This window comes from Silene latifolia, chromosome X, assembly GCF_048544455.1.
Source record: "Silene latifolia isolate original U9 population chromosome X, ASM4854445v1, whole genome shotgun sequence".
NCBI classification, from domain to species: Eukaryota; Viridiplantae; Streptophyta; class Magnoliopsida; order Caryophyllales; family Caryophyllaceae; genus Silene; species Silene latifolia.
In genome coordinates this window covers 15,841,941-15,862,392 of record NC_133537.1, presented here as the reverse complement: position 1 = coordinate 15,862,392, position 20,452 = coordinate 15,841,941, and the positions used below count along the sequence as shown (strand labels likewise).

At 38.5% G+C, this 20,452-nt stretch overlaps 2 protein-coding genes and 1 non-coding gene across 3 annotated transcripts; all 3 read left to right on the top strand.

Annotated features, from left to right (window-relative positions):
- Positions 1-1,546: 1,546 nt before the first annotated feature.
- On the top strand, positions 1,547-3,787 carry LOC141621251 (uncharacterized). Its single transcript, XM_074437892.1, has one exon. It carries the CDS (start codon positions 1,677-1,679, stop codon positions 3,603-3,605), a length of 1,929 nt encoding a protein of 642 aa, XP_074293993.1. The 5' UTR covers positions 1,547-1,676; the 3' UTR covers positions 3,606-3,787.
- Positions 3,788-4,016: 229 nt separating this feature from the next.
- TRNAG-GCC (transfer RNA glycine (anticodon GCC)) lies at positions 4,017-4,087 on the top strand. Its single transcript has one exon. It is a non-coding gene; the product is annotated as a tRNA-Gly (tRNA).
- Positions 4,088-5,144: 1,057 nt separating this feature from the next.
- On the top strand, positions 5,145-7,004 carry LOC141616933 (uncharacterized). Its single transcript, XM_074434092.1, has one exon. The coding sequence runs from the start codon at positions 5,145-5,147 to the stop codon at positions 7,002-7,004; it is 1,860 nt and encodes a 619-aa protein (XP_074290193.1).
- Positions 7,005-20,452: the final 13,448 nt, after the last annotated feature.

Below are 20,452 nucleotides of genomic sequence, written 5' to 3'. Positions count from 1 at the left end.
GTAATTATTACTTAAATAGATTGTGAGAGAAATAAAGAAAAAAAATGGAGAGGATCCATAAAATATCATCATCTAACCGTGTCATGGTTGTTTGACCCAACTCATAGTCAACCATGGTTTTGAGCTCTAGTTACTTGGCTAAAGAGGAAAATACAGCCGGCATTATCCACAAATTGTTGATGCATTATCCACAAATTAAAAGCATGAACCATTAAATTGTTGATGCATTATCCACAAATTAAAAGCATGAACCATTAAAATGTTGATGTTAGAAAAGTATTACGGAGTATATTAAAAGGATATTTATATAGTAATTACAAAAGTGTGATAATTAGAAATCAGTTGATTTATTATGGAAAAGTGGAAAACTATGACTATTATAATATATAAAGATTATATCTAAATCTATATTTATTGTAAACTATCACAATATTACCGTCTTGTGAATTCTATTATTAGAGTAATATTATATTCGTTATATATTCGTTTTTATGGTTTTAAAACAAGTCAAATACATACCAAGTCATATGATAAATATTTAATTTTTATTACCATCATATGATAGTATTTAATCTATTTTAATATTTAAAATGAATGATCCGTTTTAAATAAAACTTGTTGATCGTGAAGAAGCAGATGTTTGTTATTTGAGCCATACTTTAAGTGATAACTTGTGGAAGCACATTTTAGGCGAACAACTTTGAAACTACTTTTCTCATCATGATGAGTCCATGTTTCGTCGTCAACAATAATCGCAACTTGAACGTGGTCACGTGACATTACACTAGTGCGCAGTAGCCTCCCACTTTGACCCAGGCCAACACTACACAGCTCATTCCTTAATTATCCAACGTTAACTTTTCTTCGTGTACTACGTAACATTCCGCATCATTATTACTCTTAATCATTCTCTATTTTATTTGGTTTACAATCCCCAAATCTAAATTATTACTAATAAGTATATCGACCAAATTAGGGTAATATGGATATGATGACCGTTGTTTCATTAATTACTTTGTCGATCAACAAAAAATCATTCTTTATTATAGCTACAATTATGATAATTTGGATTACACAATTTTATAAGTTTTCAGTAATATTCGATGGATAATGATGAAGAAGTGAAGCACTAATAAGTACGGAGTAGTATCGAAATTTAGTACCACCTAGTAGCTAGCGCCATCTTATTTTCATATTCGATTAGATTGCAAATGCATGTATAGAACCATTGGTTCAAACTCAGTCATTCGTCATACTTTTAATTGAGCCTTTAATCATAATATGTATGTATAACTGTATCTTATATATTACGCATTTTTTTTCCCGATTCAAATAAGCATACTATATTACGGGTAAAAATTAAACCCCAAACCTTACAGTTAAAGTAAGAGAATTTTAACCCCAGCCTTAATACATATATTACACTTACATATTCTAAATGGCGATATTAAAACTTGATATCTTCCGATAGTATTTTATCATTCTCAATAAAGATATGGAGTGAGTTCCGAGAAGAAAACAGAGACGAGTATTTTACTCTGACCTCCTAATTCCGCGGGCACCACCACACACTTCATTGATTACGAACGTTTTGCTTCAACTCCTATATATACACACGCTCATAATCATCTTCTAAAGACATCCAAACCCAATAATTAACGGTAACATTTTCTGTCATGTCAACCTTCATCAACTCCATTACCCTAATTTACCTCATAATCACAATCAACACATTTTGGCCTATACCGGTCGAATCATGTAATGCAATTGACAAAGAAGCATTACTTGACATTAAACATAGGATCACGTCCGACCCGTCCCAACTCCTAGGCACTTGGGTCACTGGCACAGACTGCTGTTCTTGGGCCGGGGTCGATTGTGATCATGGTACCGGCCGGGTGGTCAACATCTCCCGGTCCGGCCTCGAGTCTGGGGATGACTTCATCTTGGATACCACAATGACAGGTACACTTTCACCTTTTTTAGGTAACATCACATTTTTACAACTCCTTGACTTTAGTAATAACAAGGAGTTGACCGGTCCAATTCCGTCTGAATTAGGCAAGTTGACGCAATTGACCCATCTTTTCTTAGACACTAATAACCTAATCGGGTCAATACCTGTTTCTCTTGGTCGTCTCAGTAAGCTAGAGAAGCTCTACCTTAGTGATAACAAACTCTCTGGCACCATACAAAATTCTGTTTTCTCATCATGGGCTTTGATTTTGGAATTGGGCTTATCCGGAAACCAGCTATCCGGCCCAATTCCGTCTTCTATTGTAAACATGGTTTCGCTTACCAAACTCGATCTTCATGACAATCGATTTGCCGGTAAATTTCCAATTGGTATAACCAAACTCAAAAACCTTGTATACATAGATTTATCCATGAATCGTATTGGCGGAAATATACCGGATACTCTCGGCGAACTCTCCAAATTACGAGAATTATACCTTCACCATAATAAAATCATTGGACCGATACCTTTGTCGATAGGTCAGCTAGTTTCTTTACAATTTATTCAACTCGATCACAACAAATTGAGTGGTGTGTTACCAAATTCCATAGGCAATCTCCCACAAATTCAAAGAATGTACTTAGACAATAACATGATCACAGGAACACTACCCTCAAGTTTAGGACATCTTGTTACATTAACCGATTTGTCAATGTCGAACAACAAGTTTCTAGGCCTAATTCCCCCGAGTTTTGGTAATCTTAAGAGCCTACAAGTCTTAGATTTATCGAGTAATCAGCTCGTTAGACCGCTTCCTACTCAATTAGTTAAACTAAATCTGTTACAAACGTTAAGTTTGTCGTATAATCCGCTTAAATTAGTGAATATACCGTCTTGGATTGCAAGATTAAGCGGCCTATTTACCCTAAGGTTAGCCGGGACCGGTGTCAAAGGTCAGTTACCACAGTGGCTGTCCTCATCGTCGATAGGCTTGCTGGATTTATCAGTCAACGAGCTCACGGGTAAGTTACCTTCATGGATAGGTAACATGAGCAACTTATGGTCACTTAACGTGTCGAATAACAAGTTTTACTCTACACTTCCTGTTGAATTCAAAAATCTATCTCACCTCTTAGACCTTGACCTACACTCGAACAAATTCTCCGGTCCATTGGATGTTATTTTTGACAAGAGTACCTCTGAGCCACAAGGACATTACAATTCAATCGACGTCTCTAGCAACATGTTTACTGGTCCAATTGATGCCAATATTGGTAACAATCCCGTCATGGACTCAATTACATCCTTAATCCTATCAAATAATCCATTGGGAGGTCGTATACCAAAGTCGCTAGGGAATATGACTCGACTACAAGTGTTGGAAATGGTTGGTGATCAACTTCATGGCGGTATACCTACGGAACTTGGGAGCCTCAAGGAGTTAAGCACGATTTTGCTGTCAAAGAATACTCTTAGTGGAAATATTCCAGAGAAGGTGATTAACTTGGAAAGTTTGCAAGTATTCGATGTATCATACAATAAATTAAGTGGGCAAATCCCGAATCATAAGGCTAATATTCCGGTTACTTCATTTACGGGTAATCCGAAACTTTGTGGTTCTCCTCTGCCCCCTTGTAAGCAAACATAGTAAGCCATGAAGTAGTACTAAATTTCTTGTTATGTGTTAGTTTATTCATACTTAGGAATTACAATTGTGTTATGCGATGATGTATCATTTTAGATTCTTAGCTGTTAGCACTTGGTATTAATGACAATGTAATAATCCCGTCTTGTCTTTACAAATATCAAATAAAATGCGCTTTTACTTCAGACGTAATGTATGTAGGCATCGAAGGTGACATGTGTATTAAAGTAGATGAATTATTCGGATTGGTTAAACTTATTATTATTTTCACATAATTATAAGGAGAATACAAGTTTTTAAGATAAAGTTTCGAGTTTCAGAATTTGTCATTGAAAGAGTGTATTTTTAACTATGTTTGTATAATTTGCTTTGAACATATATTAATATATCAAGAAGGTATCATATCAAGAAAGCGCACCAGTGGTCTAGTGGTAGAATAGTACCCTGCCACGGTACAGACCCGGGTTCGATTCCCGGCTGGTGCATTGAATTTTTTAATTTTTTCCCCTTTTTGGGGCTTCTGTTCTACGTGTGATGGATGAGCTGAAATAACGTGAAGTCCACACTAGCAAGTAATATGCATTGTACACAAAATCAGAGTTAAGCAACAACGCATCTTACGGATTGGTATCGAGTTAGGCAAGGCCATAGTTCGAGAAACATCACTAAAAAGCTCATAATGTTTCCGGATGATAGGTTGATTCACTGATTGTTTCATTTCGTCTTTTGATCTCTTTAATAACATCTAGAGCCCAATATTTAAAGGGATCACACCCATTCCGAGGAAATTATGCAACCTTACTCATGTCGCTGATATTTGTGATATTAAAGTTCTTCATTTCAAATGACCCGTGACGTAAATTTCATCAAAACTATAGTGTTATAACTATGCCAATAATCTTCAATAACACCAACAAGCGTGTGATAACTGATAAACAGCACGAACAACACAGAGAATCGGAAACCTAAAGGCTCTGCAAGCAGATGGTTACTTATAATTGCAGTTGCCTCTTGCTTAACAGAGGCCTATCTCTTATCCATGAGTTAATTACTAAACACTTAAAACACAGTGTTAGAAGATATACATGGCTTAGACTTTAGATACACTTAATCTCCTTCTATTAGCTGTTAAGTTTGACCCAAACACATTGTTTAAAGAGGTAAAAGTCAAATGGAATCCAAGCGAAGTACTTGCCTACATTACTCATGTCTCACGCCTTAAGACGGTCTTTTTATTGGTTAAACATTCATTTATTACTATCAATAAATGAGTGAATATATATATATAAAAAAAACACTCTCACACCGCAAGACTGTCTTACACAATAATTATTGTACTCGTGTAAGACGAGTTTACTAGCAATCGCTTACCAAAAGTCAAATGCTGTTACATTCTATACTCTTAAACTGGTATGACTTTCAGCAAATTGTCAGATTACCATGTTACACTTCCACCTAGTGTACATTACAAAAATCCATGATCAAGTGTAGTTGGTTCTATATATATGAATTCATATTAACAATAATATCATATACCAAATCATGAACATCACTAGAGTTAACAGTTCTACCATCTTAGTTCTGCTTGTAATATTGGCCAATACATTTGGGCCCTTATTAGCAAAAACCTGTCATCGAATCGACAATGAAGCATTACTCGAATTCAAGAAAAATATCCAGGCTGACCCATCAAAACTCCTCGGCACATGGGTCCCTGGTACAAACTGCTGTACTTGGTCGGGTGTGGACTGCGATTCAACCACCGGAAGAGTAGCCAATCTTTCACTTCCCGGCGTCCAACAACAAGGAGACAACATCATCGACACCTACATGTTAGGTACAATCTCTCCTTTCTTAGGTAACCTTACCTATCTCCAACTCCTTCATTTAGGCAACCTTAAGGAACTAAGTGGTCCTATCCCATCCCAATTAGGCAAGTTGTCGAATTTGAAACATCTTTTCTTAAACACTAATAAGCTAAATGGGTCGTTGCCCGTTTCACTTGGTCGTATGTATAACATACAAAGGCTTTACCTTAGTGAAAACAAATTCACGGGTCCCATTCCAGACGCTTTATTCCGATCACTGAGGCATCTCTCGACAATGGATTTGTCGAAGAATAAGCTGTCAGGTCCTATACCGTCTTCCATTGGTGCGCTTATTTCCCTTACTTATATTATACTTGAAGACAACAAATTAACTGGTAGTATTCCAGTTACTATTGGGAAATTAAAGAGCCTCAGCCTCATGGATTTGTCCATGAACGATATCTCGGGCTATATACCGGATTCTATAGGTCAACTCTCTCAACTAGTCCATCTATACTTACACGGAAACAAAATTACCGGTCACATTCCAAATTCCATAGGAAGACTTGCGTCTTTGAAATATATCCAACTTCAGGACAACTTTTTAACCGGCGACTTGCCATCAAGTATAGGGAAACTTTCTGGTTTAAGCGATTTCATTGTATCAAACAATCAGATTTCAGGCCGAATTCCTTCCAGTTTTGGGTATCTTAAGAACCTTATGTCCTTAGATATGTCAAGTAATCAACTAGTCGGGCCACTCCCTTCACAACTTTCTAAGTTACGGGAACTACAGTATTTAAATTTGTCAAATAATCCACTTGGGTTAACCAATGTACCAAATTGGCTCTCGAAAGTGCCTCTTTTTAGCTTGAATTTAGCCGCGACAAGGACCAAAGGAGGTCTACCTCGATGGCTATCTTCGTCATCAATTGGAAAGCTCGACTTGTCGAAGAATGAGCTCAAAGGGAAGTTGCCTTCATGGATAGGAAACATGACCAATCTATGGTTTTTAAACATATCTAACAATGGATTTTACTCGACTATTCCCAATGAATTTAAGAACCTTTCTCTTCTAACAGAGCTTGATATCCACTCAAACAAGTTTTCTGGGCCACTGGCGGTGATTTTCGACAAGAAGGTTGATGAGCCACGAGGATATTACAACTCTATCGACGTGTCTGGCAACTTGTTCACTGGTCCAATACCGGACAACATTGGTAACAAGCGTGTCATGAACTCCATTGATACCTTAATTTTGTCCAACAACCCGTTGGGAGGTTCCATTCCAAAGTCGATTGGGAAGTTGAGACAACTCGAGGTACTGGAGATGGTTGATAATCGACTTTCAGGGAGAATACCCCAAGAACTCGGGAATGCCAAGGAACTAACAACGGTTTTACTGTCAAAAAACAAGCTTAGTGGAAGTATACCAAGTAGTGTGTTGAATCTGAAGATGTTGAAGGTGTTTGATGTTTCGAAGAATAGACTTAGTGGGAAGATTCCTGCTCATAAGACGAAGATTCCTGCTTCTGCATTTTCGGCTAATTTAGGGCTTTGTGATGCTCCCCTTCCTCCTTGTAAGAAATCTTAGTACTCCACGAATTAGCTTAATAATGAAATGATACAATATAAGATTGAGTTATAACAATCTTTATTGTTTTAATGTAACCCGATTAAAACTTGAAAACACAAGGTCAATGTATGAATGATGATTACACCTTGTAACCACCAAATCTATCCCGATTAAAACTTGAAAACACAAGATCAGTTCAAAGGCACACTGACATACCATATCACCATACACTCTAATCAATGATAATACATCTTATTTATTTCACTTAGATTACACTTTGTTATCCATGACAAAAATCCTGGAAATTCCAATTTTCCCATTAGTTAAGGAATACAGTGACGTGGAACAACGGATGTACCCAAAACGTTCCCGCTTGACACATGCATATTCTTTTTTTTTTTTGACAATTGGAAAGCGAGTAGATATTACAGACGGATAGCTCCTTAGCTAATCTATGAGCTATCATATTACAGTTTTTAGGGACAAAACAGAAAGAAATACAATGGAAATTGTGGACCAAAGTAAGGATATCTTCAATAATAGCCTTGGTTCCATGGTGGAGTTGATTAAGTTTGAGAACTTGAGATAACACCTGCAAACAATCAGAGAAGACAGAGATATGAACGTATTTTGTTAGATTTTATAAGGGGAGAGATATAATACATAAACGATTCTTATTATTGATAATAATGTGTGACTTACATGATTATGGCGAAGGTATTTATAATACCTCTCATCTTAGAATCTTAACCCTAATAGTACCCGGGCCTAGTATAGGCCCAATCTCCTAATACCCTCCCGCAATCATAAAGGCAGTACGTAGTACGAACTTTACGATTGGAGAATTACAATAAAATCATAATCAATAAAAAAACGTCTTCATCTCGATCTTTCTTCGAAAAACCTTCTCTTCTTCACAGGGTGGTAAGGGGTGCGTATAGGACTCGCCAGACAATTTTCATTGCGTAACTCGCCAGTTTTTCTTGCGTAACTCGCCAGTTTTTTTAGTGCGTATTGGTCTCGCCAGACAATTTTCTTGCGTAACTCGCCAGTTTTTTTTTCTTTTCTTTTGTACCACCTTGGTCAAAAATTGAAAATTTTCTTGTAGAGCAATCTCGATAAAAGGAGAAAGAACATTATTAGAAGCTCTTTTTTTTTTTTTAAAACTAAGAAAACCCCCAACGTAAAGCCATGGATGGCATGATGATGACGGTGGAAATACGTTTCTCCTTCTTTTTTTTTTTTTTTTTTTTTTTGAATTCAAAGACATAAATTATTATTTGTGGTTGAAAATCCTACCGGTGGGTGTAAATTTCCGGTCACTCACCGATAAGAATGCGGAAGCGGTTTATAGAGACCTCAAAAACGAGGCTCTGATACCATGTTAGATTTTATAAGGGAAGAGATATAATACATAAACGATTCTTATTATTGATAATAATGTGTGACTTACATGATTATGGCGAAGGTATTTATAATACCTCTCATCTTAGAATCTTAACCCTAATTTGGCTAACCCTAATAGTAGTCGGGCCTAGTATAGGCCCATGTTGGGGTTGGTGTCCTTAACAGTTAGTGCAAGGACTTATAAACCTCTAAAAGGATCAAAGGGCATACTTTTGGTATTATTATCAGTTGATCCACGTTTATCAATAACGGTTGGCTTGCTAGATAAGTTTGACGTTATTGTCATACAGATGGCGGTGATCAACTGGTCCCTAAAAGTCACACCTATAGGATACGTTTGAGAGACGTGACAGTATGAAAATACGGTCATGTAGATGCCAAATATGACTAACCAGTTAGTCCGAGTTATTTGACTAGTAATTAGTCAAAAATGTGATGTTGAGATACTATATTTAATACGGATTAAATATCATGGGCTAAGGCGAATTAACCAGTTAATTCGTAAAATTAAATATAAGCGTTTTATATTTAATTAAATGTATATTGAATATTAATTATACAATATCGTTTTTGTCGGACATGTATTAATACTTCAACTAACCCGTGTTATTAGTTGATGTTTTAATAGCCGATAACCGATGACGATTTATAATAAACCGCGTCATATACATTTAGCAATTTTCGGGTCGTACCATGAGTTATGACTTAGAGAAAGTGGAAAGCCCACTTTCCCATGTAAAGCTCTCGGCCAAACCGAGATTAGGAGAACAAAAGGAGAGCACCTCCTCTTGTTTTAACCTAATCATTCACTTTTACAGAAATTAGGGTTTTGGAGACAGTTTCTCTCTGAAACCTAGATCTCACATCTCGAAAACCTCACAACAAGTTCTCCCAATATTGCAAGGCAATCGGAGAACACCATCTAGCCAAGGGCATATCTCGGACAAGTCTTGGGTGCAACAATTAGGAGGGAATCGGTTTGATTTACGTTCTTTACGCCGTGCATCAAAGGACCCGAGGTTGATTTCTATACATTAATCATTTCATTATGTTTTTCGTTTTATGACTATAAATTGCATGTTTAAATTTACGTTATAGTCCTGCAATTAAAGGGTAGTATACGGATATTAACCCACAAGTGGTATCAGAGCGAGGCCACGTAAATTTTCTATGTGTTTTTCATAAAACGATTATGAAACGATGATTTTGTGCATTGAAAACCGTGCGGCTCTTTACACGGCTGATTTTGTTTTCAATTCGTTTTTGCATCTTGTTATTTTATACAGATATTATAGCAATATGTTAAAGTTTTGTCAATTATAAAATTGATTTTATGCGTTTTTGATCAAAATTGTTTTGATTTTGTATCATAAAACTTGTTTTCTCGAGGGTTTGAAGTTTTCAGAAAGTTTTGTACTCGATCGACCATGTTTTTAATCGATCGAGTGGTTTTCTGTCTTGTTTTTTCACTCGATCGAGTCCTTGCTTTGTACTCGATCGACCATTTTCAAAACCCCACCGCTTGATCGAGGAGTCCTCGTACTCGATCGAGCAGCTTTGTCGATATAAGTACTCGATCGACCACCAGTTTAGTCGATCGAGCACTTCCTGTTTGGCAACCCTCTCGATCGACTTGCAGCTTCATCGATCGAGCCCTTTTCCCCCTCGATCGAGCACTTATGTCCCTGGATCGAAGGATTTCGCTTTTAACACTTTGAAAATTTGTTTCTTTTGATTTAAATTTTCTTTTGGCTTCAATATGTACTTTATACGGATATTGTACACTCGCTATGATTGTGAAACGGTTCACACACGCACCATTAAGTTATTTTAAAGCGTATTTAAAGTAATCGGATTTGTATTGATTAAAATTAAATGATAGAAGCGGTTTTATCACATGAATTTTAATCATTAAAAGGTGGTTTTGATAAATTTAACATAATTACGGAATTATGTCACGAATGAATTTGTTTTTAGTTGATGCATTTATTTATCGTTTTGTTGAATGCCTTGAATGCCTTTTATTACGTATTTATTTATTTTGCAAACGGTTGTAACTTAGTGTGGCCTTAGTAGAACGTGTTACCGTAATGATGGAACACGGTCTTGGTTGTATTTTGAGATCTCGTATCTCCGTTTTGGATTTTTCACTTGTAATTACGCTTTTAATTAGAATGTAATTAGGTTTATATTTTGTAATTTTAATTGTAATTTTTGAGAAGACCAAAGACGGAGACCAGATGCTCACTCCCGCTAACTGGATCAAGATGGAACAACAAGACAAGCTTCTTGGGTCCAACGGTGGATTCCAAAGTTGTATTTTGTTCTTTTTATTAGGATAGGCCACACTAGGAAATTTTATTTACGTATTGCATTCAATTATTTATTTTATCGTAACGATAGTATGCATCATTTTCCGCCTAAAAACCAAACCACCTAATTAATGCATGAAAACTGACACATTTAGAGGTCACGAGTTAGTTTTCTTTGACATTCGTATGTCACACGTTTTTATAAGCCATCACCCAAATTAATTCATTCACGCAGACGCTAGTTATTCGTTCACTTAATATGAATTATAATTTAGTTGATGGGATCTTCCTCGTATAAACAAAAATTGAGAACGGTCTTTATAGGTCAAACTCCAATGAGTCCCTTCTTCGTCGGTAGGCATAATATGACCCCTTCTACGTCGGGTAAGTTGGAACCGATTGACCTATTTTATCTCAACACTATGGTCACTCGTACGATCCTCGTGATCGTGGTGGACTATAGATAGGATTTACGGAAATCTATCGACCAAGAGTTCTTCCGGAAGAATTAGCTAAACAGTTGGCTTATCAATTTACAGAAATTGAGTCTTGGGATCACTTGTATCATTCTTGAGGGAGATCAATTATGCAAGTGCGAGAGTCTACATGTTTAAAATGAATTTTAAAATAGACTTAAATCACCTCGATGAGTTGCTTATTTCGTTTTGTTTTTCTTCCTTTTTCAGTGTAGAACACGAACATTTAAACTGCTTAACAACATATGGCTGGTTCAAGTGATAACCCAATGCCAAGTGTCACATTGGACCGTGAGTCCTGGCTTCGGATCTTCATGGATCAGATGAATCAGTCTACTCGACTGAAGAATGATGGATCAAACTTCACGGACTGGGAGGCGGCATTACGGAATGCTGCCATTGCTGATGGGAAGCTCAAATATCTGATTGAGCCCATCCCACCAAACCCAGGCCCCACGGCTGAAATTAACGAAATCGACAAGTACAACGATTTCGCCATGGAAGCGGGTGCGGTAAAGAACGTACTTATTTTTGCAATGGAATCCAATTTGCAGAAACGCTTCATAGCTCAAAGTGCAAACAAGATTTTCACTACGCTCACTAGAGAATTCTCAAAAGCACCGAGAATCGTGACCTATGAGCTTACCACTCGCTTCTTTGATGCGAGACTCGAAGGGCCAACCGGTTAGCCCACACATTCTCAAAGATGATTGAGAATGTCGAGAAGTCGGAGACCTTTGATTGTAAGATCAACGAGAACATTGTTATTGACCGCATACTTCACTCACTCCACGATGGTTATTCGCAATTTAGAGCGAATTACTATATGAATGATTTGAAGAAAACTCCCCATGAATCGCACTCCTCCTCGTACGCACCGAGAAGGACATGAAGTTCAGTGGGAGCATAAAACAGGATGTTCTCGTTGTGTCAAACAAGGGCAAGGGTAAGGGCAAAGTTCAGCCAGGCCTAGCAGTAGGCAAACCGAAGTTTAAGAAGTCGGGATCAGGTAAGAGTGGGCCTGGTGAGGCAAGTAACTCATCAGGCGCGACAAAGAGCAAGACCGAAAACATGGAATGCCATCATTGCCATAAGACTGGGCATTGGAGGCGTACATGTCCTGTTTATCATGAGGACATAAAAGCTGGTCGCGTTAAACCTGTTGGTATGTCTTCTCCTTCTACTTTATTCATATGATTGAGATTAACCACGCAAGTTACGGAACTTGGGTACTTGATACTGGTTGTGGTTCTCATCTGTGTAATCATGTGCAGGGCCTCCGAAATCTCAAGCCTCTCGTAAAGGGTGAGGTTGACCTGCGTGTCGGGAATGGAGCAAGAGTGGCTGCCGTCTCGAGGGGAACATATGTGATCCAGCTTCCTAGCGGATTTGAGTTATCATTATATGATTGCTATTATGTACCCGTCTTTCGAAAAACATTATTTCGGTTTACGCACTTGACAAACTTGGTTTTTCATTTGTAATTGAGAATAATACTTGCATTTTCTCTTTACACAATATGATTTATGGCAAGGCAGTCTCCATGAATGGAATTTATGTTTTAGATCAGACCACCGAAATATTACACGTAATGAATAAAAGTTAAAGGTTGGTGACAAAGATCAAACTTATCTATGGCACTGCCGTATGGGACACATCAATGAGAAACGCGTAAAACAGCTCATCAAACATGGAGCTATCTCGGCTTTTGATTTTCAATCATTTGGCACGTGTGAATCATGTCTCATCGGTAAGATGACTCGTATTTCCTTCAAAGGTGTTGGAATGCGCGCTGCTGACTTATTAGGACTCATACACACGGATGTATGTGGCCCTATGTCAATCACCGCACGAGAAGGCTATAGGTATTTCATCACTTTCACGGACGATTTGAGTAGATATGGCTATGTCTACTTAATGAAGCACAAAAGTGAATCCTTTGAAAAATTCAAGGAATACCGAATAGGGTACGTAAACCTATTGGGTAGAAAGATAAAAACACTGCGTTCGGATCGTGGTGGCGAGTATCTTTCTCACGAGTTTGATCAACACCTCAAAGACTGGGATTGCCTTACGCTTAACTCCACCGGAACACCTCAATTGAATGGTGTGTCCGAACGGAGAAATCGAACACTACTTGATATGGTTCGATCCATGATGAGTCACACGGTTTTACCCGATTCATTATGGGGTTATGCTCTTTGTCGGCCGCTCTAATACTTATCCGAAGTCCGTCTAAAGCTGTTGACAAGACTCCATATGAACTATGGAAGGGAACGGTCCCTAACTTGTCCTTTATACGGGTTTGGGGCTGCGAGGCTTATGTCAAGTGGAGACTCAAGATAAGCTCGGCCCGCGATCGGGCAAGACATACTTTATAGGTTATCCTAAAGGAACACGTGGTCATTACTTCTATTCGCCAACCGAACAACGCGTTTTTTGTTGCGGCTAGTGCGACATTCTTAGAGAAGGAATTTCTCGAGAATGCAAAGAGTGATAGAACCTTCGACCCGTCGAGATTCCAGACCAAACACCGAGCAACCATTGGATGAACCTATTCCTTCAATCCCGGCTGCGGTGAACATTCCCGAGGAACCTAGAAGGTCGGGAAGAGTCTCTATTCCTCCGCATGATACATTGGTATGGTCGAGGAACATGACATAGATGACGTTCTACTCTTAACGAGTAGTGAACCCGCAACCTATAAAGGTGCCATGACTAGTTCTGACTCAAAGCTATGGCTTGAGGCCATGCAATCCGAGATGGACTCCATGTATGAGAACAACGTGTGGGATCTTGTTGACTTACCTGCTAAGGTTCGTCTCCTTCAATGCAAATGGCTTTACAAGATAAAGCATTCTGTGGAAGGTCAACAAGATATCTACAAAGCACGACTAGTTGCTAAAGGTTTCACCCAAGTGCCAGGTTTGCACTACGATGAGATTTTTGCACCCGTAGTCATGCTGCGTTCCATTCGGATTATCTTAGCGATTGCCGCTTTTCATGACTATGAAATTTGGCAAATGGACGTGAAAACCGCCTTCTTAAACGGCTTTTTGGAGGAAGAGTTGTACATGGTACAACCCGAAGGTTTCATAGATCCAGTAAATCCTAAGAAAGTATGCAAACTTAAGTGTTCCATTTATGGACTTAAGCAAGCATCTCGGAGTTGGAATCATCGCTTCGACCAAGTGATTAAAGAAAATGGATTTACTCGATCGGTCGAGGAACCATGTTTATATATCAAGTCGAGTGGGAGCAAGATTGTCTTCCTAATATTGTATGTTGACGACATACTCCTGATTGGGAATGACATACCTCTATTAACTTCGGTGAAAGTATGGTTGAAAAACCATTTCCAGATGAAAGATCTGGGAGAGGCACAAAGAATTCTAGGCATTCGTATCTATCGTGATAGATCACGACGGATGCTATCTCTCAGTCAGGAGTCTTACATAGACAAAGTCCTGGAGAGATTCAGCATGACTAACTCCAAGAAAGGGTTTCTTCCTATGGCTCCAGGGGTGCATTTGAGCAACTCTCAGGCACCAGAGACACCGGAAGAGAAAGAGCGCATGACACGGATTCCATATGCTTCGGCAATAGGATCAATCATGTATGCCATGATATGCACACGTCCGGACGTGGCATATGCATTGAGTATGACAAGTCGATTCCAACAGCATCCAGGTGAACCACATTGGTTAGCTGTCAAGAACATTCTTAAGTACCTACGGAGGACTAAAGATTGGGCATTGACTTATGGAGGCTCTCAAAAGCTATGCGCAACCGATTCTGTGCAGATGCTAGCTTCCAAACGGATCGAGATGACTCGAAATCTCGGTCTGGATTCGTTTTCACTCTTAATGGCGCCGCATGATCACCGGAAGAGTTCAAAACAAATCGTTCAAAGAGATTCTACGACGAGTCCGAGTACTATGCCGCGTCTGAAGCTACAAAGGAAGCGATATGGATGCGTCAATTCTTACATGGGCTCTCTGTAGTGCCCAGTTCGAATGACCCGATCACCATCTATTGCGACAATAGTGGTGCCATCTTCCAAGCTAAGGAGCCAAAGTCTAGCAACAAGTCTAGACATGTACAACGGAAAGCTCATCTAATCCGGGATTACGTGGAGCAAAAGGAAGTAGTGATAGAAAAGATTGCTACAGATGATAACATAGCAGATCCTCTCACTAAAGCATTACGACAAGATAAGCATGAAGGGCATGTTAATTCCATGGGAATTAAACGTGTTCCTAAGTTGTAGTACTCTTTTATGGATCAGATTCATTCTCTCTTGTACTCTATACGACATCATCGTTTTGATATTTTATATATATATATTTTGTTTGTCATGTGGATTTGTACGACAAATTTTGAACACCACAAAGTGAACTGAACGAACATTATATTTTTTCAGTCCTTAATTGCCCACATGAGCTGATAACTCTGGCAATTATTTTGTGACGTTGGTTGATGGTGGGTTCAACGAGCCATAAGTCAACCGGTTGACTGACCAATCACAGAGGCGATTTATACGGATATTTCGTAGGACACACTTGTGACATCGACGTGGAGTCCTAAATGTTTTATAACATTCGGTGCCCGGTCGTGGATAGGACCTCCATGGTGATCCTAAGAGTCGATTCTTTTGACTATCGACTGTCTCTTGAGACTAAGGCAGATTTTGGGTGACTTTGGTTTCTTTCTCACGGTCATCCGTAACAGGGGGCCAAGTAGATTTTTTCTGGGTCATTTCATGCTGTGCTTAGATCGGAAGGAGTTCGAGTTGAAGGAAATATTCAGCCTTTATCAGGTACTCGATATTTCTCAGGGCCACTCGAGGAGTCAGAATCGAAATGCATGGCCATGCTCGGATACGGATTCGTTTTATCAGTTGAGTTACTCTCTAGTCGGGGAAACCACTCTAGATACAGATCGATTGTGAAATACGACCTTTGTGGATCCAGATCTGCAAATTGTTTTACATTGAGTGGGAGAAATTTTAAATGAATATGAGAATCGGTTATCGCACATACACTTGTACGGACAAGTGGGAGTTTGTTGAGCTTGTGTCCTCCAGTTAGTGCGGATAACGTCATTGCACATGCACTTGTACGGACAAGTGGGAGCTTGTTGGGGTTGGTGTCCTTAACAATTAGTGCAAGGACTTATAAACCTCTAAAAGGATCAAAGGGCATACTTTTGGTATTATTATCGGTTGATCCACGTTTATCAATAACGGTTGGCTTGCTAGATAAGTTTGACGTTATTGTCATACTGATGGCGGTGATCAACGGTCCCTAAAAGTCACACCTATAGGATACGTTTGAGAGACGTGACGATGATGAAAATACGGTCATGTAGATGCCAAATATGACTAACCAGTTAGTCCGAGTTATTTGACTAGTAATTAGTCAAAAATGTGATGTTGAGATACTATATTTAATACGGATTAAATATCATGGGCTAAGGCGAATTAACCAGTTAATTCGTAAAATTAAATATAAGCGTTTTATATTTAATTAAATGTATATTGAATATTAATTATACAATATCGTTTTTGTCGGACATGTATTAATACTTCAACTAACCCGTGTTATTAGTTGATGTTTTAATAGCCGATAACCGATGACGATTTATAATAAACCGCGTCATATACATTTAGCAATTTTCGGGTCGTACCATGAGTTATGACTTAGAGAAAGTGGAAAGCCCACTTTCCCATGTAAAGCTCTCGGCCAAACCGAGATTAGGAGAATAAAAGGAGAGCACCTCCTCTTGTTTTAACCTAATCATTCACTTTTACAGAAATTAGGGTTTTGGAGACAGTTTCTCTCTGAAACCTAGATCTCACATCTCGAAAACCTCACAACAAGTTCTCCCAATATTGCAAGGCAATCGGAGAACACCATCTAGCCAAGGGCATATCTCGGACAAGTCTTGGGTGCAACAATTAGGAGGGAATCTGGTTTGATTTCTGTTCTTTACGCCGTGCATCAAAGGACCCGAGGTTGATTTCTATACATTAATCATTTCATTATGTTTTTCGTTTTATGACTATAAATTGCATGTTTAAATTTACGTTATAGTCCTGCAATTAAAGGGTAGTATACGGATATTAACCCACAGCCCAATCTCCTAATATATTTAGACTTCAAAGTAACAATTAATCCTTCCCCAATAGCCAGAGCTTCAGCTTGTTCCGCACTTTGTGCAACTAGCGATCGGGCACCCTGTAAAACCACTTCTCTAGAGCTTCTCCTTATAACCCAACCTAAACCAGCCGAGAGATTTTTGTGCCAAGAAGCATCTACAAATAACTCAAGTTGGTCACAATTATACTTAGCCGAAATAAGAGAAAAAGTAATACTATTCCTTAAATCCAAGAGTTGGTCGTCTGCACGGCATTGATGCATAACTCCTTTAGGATTCAACCTAGAAGATCTTACTTCCTTCGCTTTCAAAGCCATATTGTAAGAAAATTCATAAACCTTGATAGCTCCATAAGAGGAGATAACTTCCTTGTGAAAAATCTTTTTACATCGACGCCCCCCAAATAGTCCATAGTGAACAAAGGAAGGAGAGGGCAGAAGACTCTCAATCCGGCAATTTCTGAATCAGGGACATCCAGTTAATAATCCAACTTTGGATATTAAGTTCCTTTCCAACATGAGCACGTATCCCTAAAATACTACCCGCCCAGATTTTGTTAGCATACGGGCAATCTCTAAAGAGATGAGCACAAGATTCCACAATCAGCATATCACAAAGGTGACAGTTAAAATCCCCGTCAAGACCCCTCCTAATGTAACCTTCACCCACAGAAAGACAGTTGGTTAGAATTTTCCAGAGCAGAATAATCCATGATTTAGGGCCAGGTAAATGCCAAACTCTCTTTTTTACAAACATCTTCACGTCCGCCCCGATCCTACTAAGATCCTTAAGTGTAGCCAGAGAATTCCAAGTAAAGTTGAAAGCAATAGAGTAGCCTTTCTTTACATCATAAGATCCACTAATAGACTCGGTCCAATAGATGGAATCTTTACAATCCTTGCAACTGAGAGGGATTGCCAAGATCTTAACAGCCCATCAGGATTAAAGAACTTATCAATTTGATTAGAATCCCGTGAACCATTTGCCTGGAATAAGTGCTTAACCTTCAAATCTTTTAAGGAAGGGGAAGTTGAAATAAGATCAGAAGAGGATGGTAAAGGTGATACACCATCGACCCATTTGGAATCCCAAACATTTAAGTAAGATTGATGTCCAACCTTCCAAGCAATAAAAGGTAGAATAAGCTCGAGACCCCAAGCAATACCCTTCCAACCCCAAGAGATATTACTCGCCCTCATATTGAAAGTAACCTCATGATTAAGACACCGCAGACCATATTTTGCGCCAATGGTTCTCGATAACAAAGAGTTTGAGTCGTTATCATCCTCCAACCAATCTTTGCTAACAAAGCTTGATTAAATTGATTAAAATCCTTTGTTTTTCGAATACCCAAACCCTCTAGGCCTTTTGGTTGGTTAATAAAGAGTCTACTACACCAGCTAATCGACTTCAATTTCTTCAATCCAGCCCACCAAAAATGTGATAGGATAGAATCAATCTTTTCCGTCACACTTACCGATATTTTAAATACCGATAGGAAATAAATAGAGAGGGAAGACAGAATTAGAAGAGATCAAAGATAACCTGCCGGCAGGGGACAAAAAAATTCCATTCCACGCTGAAATTCGATTCCTAATCTTATCCAAAATAATGATTTCAAAAATTTCCCTTTTAGTTCTACCAACCTCCATATTGCCAATATCAGAAGAAAGACCAAGGTAATTTCCCATTGAGCTCGTACCAGGAACTTTAAAAATCTTCAAACAAGCAGAGGCATAGGAAAGACTAGAACTTGGACTTATCATAATAGCAGATTTGTTGTCATTAATCTTCTGACCCGACGCCTTACAATATTTATCAAGGGTAGATGCCAGCGAAACACAACTATTAATATTACCTTCAAAGAAGAATAAAGAATCGTCCGCAAAGAGCAAATGCGAAACCGGGGAACTTGCTCTGCTAATCTTAATACCCTGAACTAGATTATCCCTTTTCATCTTGGTAATGTTCCGCGATAAGACTTCAGTACATAAGACAAATAGATAAGGCGAAAGCGAATCTCCTTGACGTAGGCCACAATTTGGGAAGATTTTCCTAGAAGGCACCCCATTTATGAGAATTTCATAAGAAACGGTTGTGACACACTTCATAATGAGGGCAATAAATTTCTCAGGAAAACCCATCATAGTCAAAGTTCCTTTGATGAAATTCCAATCCATTCTATCATAGGCCTTACTCATGTCCGCTTTAAAAGCCATTCTTCCCATTTTACCACATCTTGAGGACGAAATTTTTTGAAAAATTTCGTTAGAAATAAGCACATTATCCCCGATACATCTCCCAGGGACGAAAGCATTCTGGAAGTCCCCCACCAACTTACCCATAAAACCTTGTAGTCTATTTGTAATGCATTTGGTTATGATTTTCATAATCACATTACAAAGGCTAATCGGCCTATAATGCTCCACAGATTCTGCTCCATTGGTTTTTGGTACGAGAGTAATAAAGGTTCTATTAATCTCTTTAAGAATATGCCCATTATTTAAAATATCTAAAACAGAATCTGTAACGTCTTTTTTGACAAAGTACCAGCACTTTTGAAAGAAAATAGTAGGGATATCATCCGAACACGGTGATTTAAGCGCACCTAATTGGAACACTGCCCTTCTAACATCCTTTCTAGTGAATGGTTTAGTGAGAGAAATCTGATCATCTTCGCAAAGAATATCTCCTGCAGCAGAAAGGAAGTTGAATTCTCTCACGTAAAAAGTCATCAAAACTCTCGTTAGCTTCCGTTTCCTTGAAGTAACAAGCGTATTGCATTCTTCACATTAAGCCCTGCCCTAAAACCGAACCAGAGCCCTCCTTTGGTTCCGATAGCATCCACTCCTATGCCCCGAGAAAAACAAAAAGTCCGGAATAAAGGATCAACTACAATAACATTACACTTAGTTTCAATTAAAAAAAGAAAATCAAAATAACTACTAGACAGAATCGCTCTAATTTTCGCAATTGTAGGAGCGAGAGGATTATTAAAGCCCCTACAATTCCAGCAAAGTCCTTTCATGAAGAATGAGAAACCACCACATCATGACCAACCAGCTCCACTGCCAAGCTCATATCAAAACAACCCATAACGATTTGCCCTATA